Genomic DNA, 12043 nt, shown 5'->3' with positions numbered 1-12043 from the left:
GTGTGTATATGTGTTCTCCACATAGACACAGCTATACACACGTGTGTGTGTGTAAATGTGTTCTCCACATAGACACATCTATACACACGTGTGTGTGTAGATGTGTTCTCCACATAGACACATCTATACACACGTGTGTGTGTGTAGATGTGTTCTCCACATAGACACATCTATACACACGTGTGTGTGTGTAAATGTGTTCTCCACATAGACACAGCTATACACACGTGTGTGTGTGTGTAGATGTGTTCTCCACATAGACACAGCTATACACACGTGTGTGTGTGTAGATGTGTTCTCCACATAGACACAGCTATACACACGTGTGTGTAGATGTGTTCTCCACATAGACACATCTATACACACGTGTGTGTGTAGATGTGTTCTCCACATAGACACATCTACACACACGTGTGTGTGTGTGTGTTTCGAGGATGTTGTGGTCTAGTGGGTGATGGAGAGGGTGCTGTGGCTTAGTGGGGGGTCGGGGGGGGGTATGTGGGGAGCGGTAGTGTAGTGGTTAGCGCTATGAACCCGGCCAACACCGGTGACGAATATCTGAACAGGTCCTGGGCCTCCTCTAGGTTGACTCAGCCTCAAATGAGCACCTGGTGCAGCGTGTAAACATCGCCACGAGGGAGATGCAGGCGACCGGGCGTGGTGCTGGCCACCCAACCCCCTCGTGTACCGTTGCGGCCACCTGAGGTGCCCGCTAACAGCACTTGCTGAACCGTCTGTAAAGGCTACACGGGTAATCATTGTCTCATATGTTGTGTGTCACACACACACACAGACGCGTCCCGTATGTCTACATATGTTGTGTGTTACACACACACACAGACGCGTCCCGTATGTCTACATATGCATGCACATACCCTCCGCACGTGCTATAAAGAAGGGTCGATTGCCCGAAACGTCGCCTATTATATATTTGTTCCGTTCACGGGCCACAGCGTTGTTGTTTTTGATAAGAAACGTGTTGAAGATTGTTAATTGTTGCTGCTGTTTGTGCACCACTGACAATGCAACATCAGCATCACCAAACAAGGTAAGGGCACAAAATCCACCTCGCTTCCGGAACCTCGGCTAACGTGGTGGAAATTCCATGTTCCTATGGCGGGGGTGAGGTCAGCCCATCCGTATCGGAAACCGCTGTAGGCTCTCGACAAATCAGTGCTCAAATAATAAATCACGTACAGCCACTTTGATAAATCCACTGCTCCATTAACACCACCTTCCCCCCGATACAGGGGGCCGATTGACCATACTTCACCACACACGGCGCGTGTAACTCAGGAACACCGGGGGGCGATCCGTCCACATGGATTTGTTTCCATCCTCTCCACGGGTCCGTGTCGCCCGGTGACGGCTTCAAGATCCGGGAACAAACACGGGCGGGAGTCCTCCCCCCTCCCTCCCCTCCATCTCCCCCCACTCCTACCTTCCATCTCCCTCTCTCTCTCCACTCCTACCTTCCATCTCCCTCCCTCCACTCCTACCTTCCATCTCCATCTCCCCCACTCCTACCTTCCATCTCCCTCTCTCGACTCCTACCTTCCATCTCCCTCTCTCCACTCCTACCTTCCATCTCCTCTCTCCACTCCTACCTTCCACCTCCCCCACTCCTACCTTCCATCTCCCTCCACTCCTACCTTCCATCTCCCTCCCTCTCTCCACTCCTACCTTCCATCTCCCTCCACTCCTACCTTCCATCTCCCCCCACTCCTACCTTCCATCTCCCTCCACTCCTACCTTCCATCTCCCTCCCTCTCTCCACTCCTACCTTCCATCTCCCTCCACTCCTACCTTCCATCTCCCCCACTCCTACCTTCCATCTCCCTCCACTCCTACCTTCCATCTCCCTCCCTCTCTCCACTCCTACCTTCCATCTCCCTCCCTCTCTCCACTCCTACCTTCCATCTCCCTCCACTCCTACCTTCCATCTCCCTCCCTCTCTCCACTCCTACCTTCCATCTCCCTCCCTCTCTCCACTCCTACCTTCCATCTCCCTCCCTCTCTCCACTCCTACCTTCCATCTCCCTCCACTCCTACCTTCCATCTCCCTCCCTCTCTCCACTCCTACCTTCCATCTCCCTCCCTCTCTCCACTCCTACCTTCCATCTCCCTCCACTCCTACCTTCCATCTCCCTCCCTCTCTCCACTCCTACCTTCCATCTCCCTCCCTCTCTCCACTCCTACCTTCCATCTCCCTCCCTCTCTCCACTCCTACCTTCCATCTCCCTCCATCTCCCCCCACTCCTACCTTCCATCTCCCTCTCTCCACTCCTACCTTCCATCTCCCTCCCTCTCTCCACTCCTACCTTCCATCTCCCTCCACTCCTACCTTCCATCTCCCTCCCTCTCTCCACTCCTACCTTCCATCTCCCTCCCTCTCTCCACTCCTACCTTCCATCTCCCTCCCTCTCTCCACTCCTACCTTCCATCTCCCTCCATCTCCCCCCACTCCTACCTTCCATCTCCCTCTCTCCACTCCTACCTTCCATCTCCCTCTCTCCACTCCTACCTTCCATCTCCCTCCCTCTCTCCACTCCTACCTTCCATCTCCCCCCACTCCTACCTTCCATCTCCCTCTCTCCACTCCTACCTTCCATCTCTCGCTCTCCACTCCTACCTTCCATCTCCCTCTCTCCACTCCTACCTTCCATCTTCCTCCCACTCTCCACTCCACCATGTAATCTCCCTCCCTACCGACCATCCCTCAATGCACTCCCTCTCCCTCCCGACCGTACATCGCTCTCTCCTCCTCTCCCTTTAATCTCTCTCCCCTCTCCATCCCTACCTTGCCCTTTTCGTGTACCCACTCCCCCCCCCCGTGACCTCCAACCCCTCGAGCGAGCTCAGTGGAGTGCCAGTACCCCCCTGGGTTTCCAAGGAAGGGGGTCAGGGTCCCGGCAAGGGGGGTACACCAATGTGAATTCCCCAAATTCCAAAACGAATCCTGGTTTGGATGATGATGATGGCGGTGATGTTGGTGACAATGTTCGTGAAACATGTTGTCACCAACAAGTTTGAGACACTGCTATGGCAATGGTGAACACGCACGCACGCGCGCGCACACACCACTCGGCACTCTCTACTCTGAAGAAGGGCCTGGAGCCTGAATCGTCAGCGTATTGCAAAGTCTACTCTTGAAAGGCAGTGAGCGCACTTGACGAACGTGGTGAGTGTATGTATGCGTGTGCATTACCGTGCAGGCCATCATACGTGTTCCCTAACAGCACTTGTCCCTACAGTCTGGTGAGGCTATACGGGGGATCTTTGCCTTGTATTACGCTGCTACGCAGTCATTAAGAAAATCAACTTAACGCGTTCCTCAAGAACAACAGTGCGGCCTGACGAGGGAAAAACACATTAGGCGACGTTTCGGGAAACGGCCCTTCTTGATAGCACATATAGAAGGGAGAGAGGGAGGAGGTATTTGTTCAACGCGAGCATTTCACAACGGACTGGATGAGTTGAATACTTCTAGGAGAATAAGACTGATTCGAGGTACTAGCGATGACTGTTCATAGCCACAGGCGGACAACAGCCCCGCCAGAATCGTCACTGAACGTACCAGATAAGTTTAGAATTAGTCACGGGTTTGTGGTTCACCCAGCAGCTACTATTATGTAACTAGTCGCATTACTTTTTACGAAACTTTTAACAAAATTGGTTACAGTATTATCATCATCATCATGTCCCACTGGTTAAAAAAGCCAGTCAACTCTGATTATCCACCCTACCTCTCTAATGGCCTCTATTTGCGTGATATGGATTAGGGCCATTGCCTGAAACGTCGCCTATTATTAATTTATATTCAATGCCACACGCATAGTGGTGTTGTTATTGACGAATGGGTTTACTTGACAGTGAAACTTGTGCACGAGTGCCAACGCAGCAGCACCACCAAATAATTAGTTTAATTCACCAAAGAAACTGATTCGCCGTTTCTATGGCCTCTTCTATGTGCTATGAAGAAGGGCCATTACCCGAAACGTCACCGCCTGTTCCATAATTTTCCTTCTAAGTTCTCACACGCAGTGTTGTTGACTTGCCGTGCACTTTGTATTGCAAGCCAGATCCCGCTGAGCAACACCCACTGGCTCGCTTCCATTCACTCACCTGAAGCGTTTCAAATTCCCACCGCTGCGTGTCCATGTCGATGACGGGGGTCTCTCAGTCTATGCCCGCTGATGGATCTCCAAGATATTCTCCATGAGGCCACTCAAGGAACTTCCCAATTGGTTCACTCACCCACTAGCCTCAACACGGCCGTGTGCATGTGAACGTTATTGATTGGGTGGTGGAGTAGGGGTTGACTGGGAGAGGGGGGTGTGGGGTGTGGGGGGTTAAACGCATCCCATCATCTCTCCAGAGTCGATCAAAATAAAAACACCACTTCGTGGGTTGGCGAAAGTCAACAGTTGTTTTCCTACGGATATTTGACTCGCTCCACATCATTCGAGCGAGAAAATAGACTTTTAAAAAAATCTAAATCGTGGGATGGACTCACCACGGCCGCCAAGTAGCGGCTTCAGCGAGTCCGGCATCGTCGGCGTCACAGCCACTGCGTGCGCGCCCCAGGGTCTGCGTGAGCAATGCAGGGCCCAATTAATAAACAACGAGCGGCGAGAGCCGTGGGAACCCCGCGACAGGCGCTGGGAAACCCGGCGCCTGAATCACAAGCGCCGGTGGCAGCGCCGGTGGCAGCGCGCGCCTTGGGAGTGGACATATGATGTGGGTTGGTGGATCACGCAGACAAGAGATTGCCTGCCGTGACCCGAGGCTTCCCTGAAGAATCTCGTCAGCTCCACGATGGTGGTATATGCCCAAACAGTGGGCTTGTTCAGCCGTCTGTGCTGATCCTTACGCATTGCGAGCGTGGTGGTACGCACGCCTGGAGTGAACAGATGGAAGAGGGTTGGTGGATCACGCTTAGATTGACGTGAGGCTTCCCGAAAGAACTCGCTCACCTGCGAGATGGCAGTACAGAAAGTGGGTTTGTTAACCCAGCTGTGCGGACCGTTGTATCCTCTAATGCTGTAATGGGGGAATTATCAAAATATTCCAATGTGGCAGGACCCTCAAATTGAATTATTGAGACTCACTCACACGCTTGTTGTGGCATGCGTCCTAGTTGTCCCACGTGGTGGTCAGTGGACTCCATTGTTGTACCGTGCTTCTATGCTACCCCCCCCCCCCACCTCCTCGCACAACCCGCATGGCGCGAGGTCGTCATCCAGCAGTGGATTCACAAAAGGACAATATGTCCTTGTACTCGTAGCATCCTCATGGCCGAGTCTGTGCGCGTGCGTCACGTGACTCCCTGGTCACGTGACGCAGGATATGCCGGTCAAGATAGTTTATTTATTTCAGTTATTTCCTGCTAAAATGAGCATTGAGGCATTGGAGCCCATCTCCTGTTGAAAGCCCTGCTGCAGAGCCATTGGAGGAAATTCCACATTCCTATGGCGAGGGCGAATCTCCGCATAGGATAACCGCTGTTGTGACTTCCGCACAACGTGTTATATATTTTATCCACCCCAGGCGGATAAGGCGCTGAGACGGAATTGTCGACGATTTTTTTTTTACCTTTACAAGCAACCCAACAATGTTTTTTTTTAATCAATGGTAATCTTAGGTACAATTGAAAGGAAGAGGCGGAGGTGGTGGGGGTTGAAGTCGTGGGAGGGAGCGGTGGGGGAGTTGTTAATGAGGGGGGGGGGGGGTCTTTAATATGGAGATAAACTGCTGCTGCTGCAGGAGCCCTAATTAGCATTGTTAAGGCGAGAGCTCTCCGTCTCACACAAAGCAGAGACTGCCATCCCCCCAAACTATTCAATCCGCTATTGTAATTGAAGGGCGTGGCGAAATTAGATAGGGCGGGTCTTATTATTCTCCATGGGTACGGAACAAAGCGCCCCATTGCGTCGTCACTTCTGCGTGCGTATCTCAATATGTAAGTCGCGTGTATGTACCTGTGTGTGTACCTGTGTGTGCATGTCGCGTGTATGTACCCGTGTATGTACCCGTGTAAGTACCCGTGTAAGTACCCGTGTATGTACCCGTGCATGTACGTGTGAGGAGCAGTAGTGTAGCCGTTAGCGCGCTGCGCTACGAACCTGGCGACCCGAGTTCGATTCCCGCCCACGGCCAACACAAATGACGATTATCTGAACCGGTCAGTGGCCTCCCCTAAGTAAGGCAACCCTGGCCCCCACGCTAGTTACGCGACCAATTCCTGTCCAAGGACAACTTCATTGAACCTATATTCTTGGTTCTTCCGGTAAAGTCTACGTGACTTTACCGAAAGAACCAAGAATATGAATCCCTGCAGTCACGAAAGCTTTAAATCAAAATTCATTGAACCTGCAATGGATTGCCCCCCCACCCCCCATGAGAGAGACGAAGGTGATCAGGCATGGCTACGACCATACCCTTCCACCTCGCCAGCCTTCAATAGGTGCTCGCTAACAGCCTCACCCCAGCCTAAGGACCAAAAATTGATTTTTGTTTTTTTGCCCTGAGATTGTACGAAGGGTATCGCGGTAAAATTCATTAAGACTCGTTGGGGAAAGAGACGCGACCACACGCCAATTAACATCGCAGAGTGCAGCAGGAGGACAAGCTGCCGATAGGATACAGGATGTAATAACAGACCCTTCACCCCGCGTATAATGTAAAATAATGTGTTGCTTGATTGAGTCCAGAAAAATAAATCACACAGCAGCTTCGAGTCGCCACTGGCAGCCTGCTGCTGTCTGGGAGCCACTGGGCAGTCCTCCTCGGTGGTGACCCTGCAGCTACAAGCGAGGACGCGAATTCCAAATTATCACCCCGATACCCTTGTGTAACGGTGGGCTTCATTCAGCAGGCAGACACCGGGGCTGGCTACGGCCCAGCCGAGTCTCCCCCATCGGAACAATGCAGCCAATGTTACACACACGCTGTTGAGTCGCCTAGTCTTATTGGCAAGAGTCCCCCACGATCACAATAAGTCACTCACCCATTCAAATCCCCGTAGCAACACGTGTGTGTGTGCGCGCGGAGCCAGCTTTAGGGGAGCGGTGTCGTAGTGGTTAGCGCGTTGCGCTACAAACCCGTCCACTCAAGTTTGATTCACGCTAACGGCCACCAGCAGGTCCTGGGCCACCCCTAGGTCGACCCAGCCTCAAATGCTTATCTGGTGCAATGTGTAAACATGGCCATGAGGGAGACAAAGGCGGCCGGGCCTGTGCCGTACCGGCCTTCATTGGTGATCGCAACCAGCACTTTCCCCAAACGTCTTAAGGTTGTAGTAGAGATATTTGTCTGAGGCAGTTTTAAGCCAGGATGTAAGTTTCTGGTTTAAGCAGCAGTAGTTCAAAATTAAATATTGATGTTCTCAGGTTCAAATACGAGTTGTCCCATTACTCCATTACTTACTAAAGTAGTGTTTGCTGTGTTCCAGGACAGTGATTGTCGACGTAATATTCTAATTCCCACACAAAGAAAAAGTTCCCGAGTAGCCTCGAACGCTGTTGGAGGAGAGAGGGGGATGTTAGCGAGCACCTATTAAGTCCACCACAGTACACGAATGGGCTGGTGAGGCCAGCTACCAGCAAGCTCGCGTCTGCCCAGTCCTGCTCTTTACGCACCAGATACTAATTTCGTAGCCCACCGATTAGCACGGTTGGCTACGTACGGCGCGAAAGAAGTCCAATATACATTAAGGCTGAATCGACAGCTTCCGATATCACTCCGCCGCCACTGATGTTCAGCCGTAGCCGGGTTATCGATTCCTAGCAGGATCGTAGGGGACTGACCCAACCACTGCGCTCCCATAAGCTGTAGCTGCGTAACAATGAAAGGGACTCACTGTCAGGTCGGCGTGACCCGCTCGTTACGGTTCGCACACAGACACAGGGACACGCAGGGTCCCCCAGCCGTGCGTAAAACACATGCGCGCACAACTGTGGGGTCACAGCGCGGGAGTGCCGGGCGCTCTCAACATCACCACAACCACCACCAAAGACAGATTCCCCGTGTAGCCTTCAATAGACTGTTGGGGCGAGTGCTGTGTGGCGAGCGGCACCGACGAATGCCGGCACATCACAACAGGCACGTGAGCGCGGAGCCACTGTTCACGAGTCGGGAGGCGAACTGCGACGGCGAGACCTTTACACGTGGGGAGATGTTCGGAATTATGGGGGTTCGGATTGGGAGTCGCAGGGATTTCGCTTCGGGAGCAGCCGCATCAACGGGGGTCCCGATGTACCCCCTTTACCCCCCCCCCTCCATCACGGCATGCGCGCGTCGAGAGGACGCGCCGGGTCACGCTGCCCTCTTGACAAGTGACGCCGACGGTGACCAGCGAACAACCATCAACTCCAGCGATCTCCCCCTCTTATTGATCATCCATCGATAGTGATCACTAAGCAGCGATCATCCTTCCCGAGGGATCGGTCCCACTGCAGGGATGATCCGTGAGGAGCGCGCACACTTCTGCAGCGTGACGATCACCTCCCGGGAGTGATGATCACTTGCGTGACTATTGTTTGGAGTGAGAGCATCCCTGTAGAGTCGATCGCCCCTTCCGTCGATCATCCCCCTCCACTGCGATCAGCTGTCGAGCCACCGTCGTTCGTTTCCATGACCAATCTCTGCATCGCTCTCGCCTCGCCGGTGACCATCAGAGAGGTCTTTGCGCGCCCGGTTTAACTCCAAACGCCGGGTGCCCAGCGCTCCCACACACGCGCTCTCACACTCTCCTCTGTCACACTCTCGTCTGTCACACGCGGTCACAGAGCCGACACGGAACCACCACCACTCACCCACACTCACCACGACTCCTGTACGAGCGTCTTCTCTCTCGTGGGCGGCTGCGGCGCAAGTCGCTAGACGTCTTCCTCTGCCCCCCCCCTTCTCGCGTGTCTCGGCCCCTGGGTCCTCCCACCGCGTGCCGCTGGGCGAGCGAGCGAGCGAGCGACACTCCGTCTCCCACCGAGCCCCTCCAAGGATGTGAGGGTAGGGACAGCGCGGGGCTGCGTTTGTTCGTGGGAGGAGACGTCACGTGGTCACGCCCAGGGCGTGTGTGTGTGCGTGCGTGCGTGCGCGTGTGTACGTGTGAGTGCCGGGGAGGGGCCGCGCCTTCTAAACACACCCAGACTACGGTATTATGCCGGGTCCCTTGCCCCACTCAACAACCCACCCACCCCCCCCACCAGCTCACCCCCCCACCAGCTCACCCCCCCACCAGCTCACCCCCCCACCAGCTCACCCCACGCATGCCTGCGCGGCGCATTGGGGGGGCAGCGAGCGGCGAGCGGTCGGGGGAGGGGCGGCGGTGGGGATGGGGGGAGGAGGAGAGGTGGGGGAGGAGGGGAGGCGGGAGGATCTGGGCTGGGTGGGGATGGGAGAGGCCATGGAGGGTGAGGAGGAGAGGCGATGGGGGATAAGGGGAAGGCGATGGGGGTAGGGAGAGGCGACGAGGGTAGGGAGGTAATTCCCCCATCGCAATGGGGGGGGGGGGCGGGGAGGGCGGGGGGAGCTAGAAACATAATGGGGGAGGTGGGGACAGAGAGAGAGCCCCCCAACCTCCCCCCGTCACAACTCGACTCCGTGTGCTTGGAAGGAGCAAGACGAGCAAGAGAGTGGAGGAGTTAGAGTGGGGGAGGCTGTGCGGAGCGGAGAGGGAAGGAGGGGGGTGGGGTCGTGGTGGTTAGGAGGGGGAAGGAGGGCGCGCTGTGCCGTCGCGTGTGGCGTGGGGAGGGAAGTGGGAGAGGCGTGGGGGGGATAGACACAGGGTGTGTGGGAGGGAGAGACACAGAGTGTGTGTGGGGGGGAGAGACACAGGGTGTGTGGGGGGAGAGACACAGAGTGTGTGTGGGGGGAGAGACACAGGGTGTGTGGGGGGGGAGAGACACAGGGTGTGTGTGGGGGAGAGACACAGGGTGTGTGTGGGGGGGGGAGAGACAGGGGTGTGTGGGGGGGGGAGAGACACAGGGTGTGTGGGGGAGAGACACAGGGTGTGTGTGGGGGGGGAGAGACACAGGGTGTGTGTGGGGGGGGGGAGAGACAGGGTGTGTGTGGGGGGGGGAGAGACACAGGGTGTGTGGGGGGAGAGACACAGGGTGTGTGTGTGGGGGGAGAGACACAGGGTGTGTGTGGGGGGGGAGAGACACAGGGTGTGTGTGGGGGGGGGGGAGAGACAGGGTGTGTGTGGGGGGGGAGAGACACAGGGTGTGTGGGGGGAGAGACACAGGGTGTGTGTGTGGGGGGGAGAGACACAGGGTGTGTGTGGGGGGGGGAGAGACACAGGGTGTGTGGGGGGAGAGACACAGGGTGTGTGTGGGGGGAGAGACACAGGGTGTGTGTGGGGGGGGAGACACAGGGTGTGTGTGGGGGGGGAGACACAGGGTGTGTGTGGGGGGGGGGAGACACAGGGTGTGTGTGGGGGGGAGAGACACAGGGTGTGTGTGTGGGGGGGGGAGACACAGGGTGTGTGTGTGGGGGGGGAGACACAGGGTGTGTGTGGGGGGGGGAGAGACACAGGGTGTGTGTGGGGGGAGAGACACACAACCCCCTACCTCCTCGCGGTGCCGGACGGGCAACTCTGTCGTGGACAGCGCTGTGGGGGGAGATCCAATTTTGATTGGCTCCTCCCCTCATGGCATATGTGTCCACCACAGGGGCTAAACGGGGGCTCTGGACGGGTGCGAGGGGCTGGTAACCCCTCCACCTTCAATTAATTACCACGAAACTACGAATGAAATATGTAACAACTAAGCTTGTGCCGGAGGCCCCGGGGGGCCAGGCGTCTATGACGTCTCCTGGCCAAACCCCAATTGGCGGAGCCAGGAGATTGAATACCTACCCTCGGGGCTACTCCAGAAACAACGAAAAGCCACTACGGTTGGCCACGTGGAATGTTCGAACGCTCACTGCAGAGGAGAGGCTGCCACTCCTCTGTCGGGAGCTGGACCGGTACCGCCTGGATCTATGCGGCATTCAGGAGGTCCGGTGGACCGGCTCTGGCTCCTGCCACCATGAGGGGTGGACAGTCCTCTACTCGGGGCAGCAGACTGCCAAACAACAGGGTGTGGGTCTTCTTTTGAACAAAAGAATGAAGGGGGCGTGGGAGCGTGGCGGTGAGGTGTGGGAAGCTGTAAGCCCCAGGCTACTTTGGGCTCGCCTTCCCATCAACCGGAGGCGAGGAATGGTGGTCGTGGTTACTTATGCCCCCACCGAAGATGAACATCCGTGGAGGGATGCAGGCAAAGCCGATGAGTCAGATGCCTTCTATGACCTCCTGTCACAGGTGCTGGCTAAAGTGGCCCCTCGGGATAGAGTCATCATGTTGGGTGACTTCAATGCCCGAGTTGGTCATGATACTGGCACCTGGTCTGGAGTGATTGGAGGGCATGGGCCAGATCAGCTCAATAACAACGGTAGGAGGCTGCTAGATTTTTGTGCAGCCCATGGGCTTGTAATTACCAACACGCTGTTCCGGCATCGGCGCATCCACACAACATCATGGATGCATGCCGGGTCCAAGCAAGAACATCTGCTGGACTACATAGTGACGGACCAGCGAATGCGAGCCCATGTCCTTGACACCAGGACCTACCGTGGAGCTGATCTGCCCTCTGACCATCGACTAGTCATCTGTAAGATGCGCCTGCCATTCTTCCACTCCGGTGGTGGGTGTACACCCAGGACCCCATTCCAACCTAAAGTGGCCTGGTCTCAGTTATCTGATGAAAGTTGCAAGCGAGAATTTCATCATCGCTTGCGGCTGGGATTGGCATCGTCCCCGACTCCTCCTGATGTCGAGGGTAAATGGGCGAGGTTTAGGACTGTGACTCATGCAGCTGCAATGGCTGCTTTGGGTACGCGGTCCAGACCTCCCCAGACACCCTGGATGACAGAGGAGTTGTTCAGGATGGTTGAGAAAAAGCGACAGGCCCACTGTCATCGGCTACAGAATCCCACGTCAGAGAATGAGGAGGCTTACCGCAGCCTTCGCTCGGAGGTTCGGAGAGCCGTGAGGCGCTGCAAG

General features: G+C 55.7%; 1 protein-coding gene across 2 annotated transcripts in view; it reads right to left on the bottom strand.

The window, feature by feature from the left end:
- LOC116943028 (uncharacterized) overlaps positions 1-9144 on the bottom strand; it is a 53599-nt gene extending 44455 nt beyond the window's left edge. The window contains exon 1 of one of the 2 annotated variants that reach the window (XM_076067396.1): positions 8827-9144. Coding sequence is in view for 1 of the 2 variants with exons in the window: in XM_076067395.1 (XP_075923510.1) it covers positions 4517-4553 (37 nt within the window). In the remaining variant the exon portion in view is untranslated. Of the gene's footprint in view, positions 1-4516; positions 8804-8826 lie in introns of those variants that run through there. The other variant, XM_076067395.1, reaches the window with a different exon arrangement.
- Positions 9145-12043: the final 2899 nt, after the last annotated feature.

This window comes from Petromyzon marinus, chromosome 16, assembly GCF_048934315.1.
Source record: "Petromyzon marinus isolate PM22_M1 ecotype Great Lakes invasive population chromosome 16, UKy_Petmar_22M1.pri1.0, whole genome shotgun sequence".
In the NCBI taxonomy this organism is placed as follows: domain Eukaryota; kingdom Metazoa; phylum Chordata; class Hyperoartia; order Petromyzontiformes; family Petromyzontidae; genus Petromyzon; species Petromyzon marinus.
This window is presented reverse-complemented; position numbering and strand designations above follow the sequence as displayed.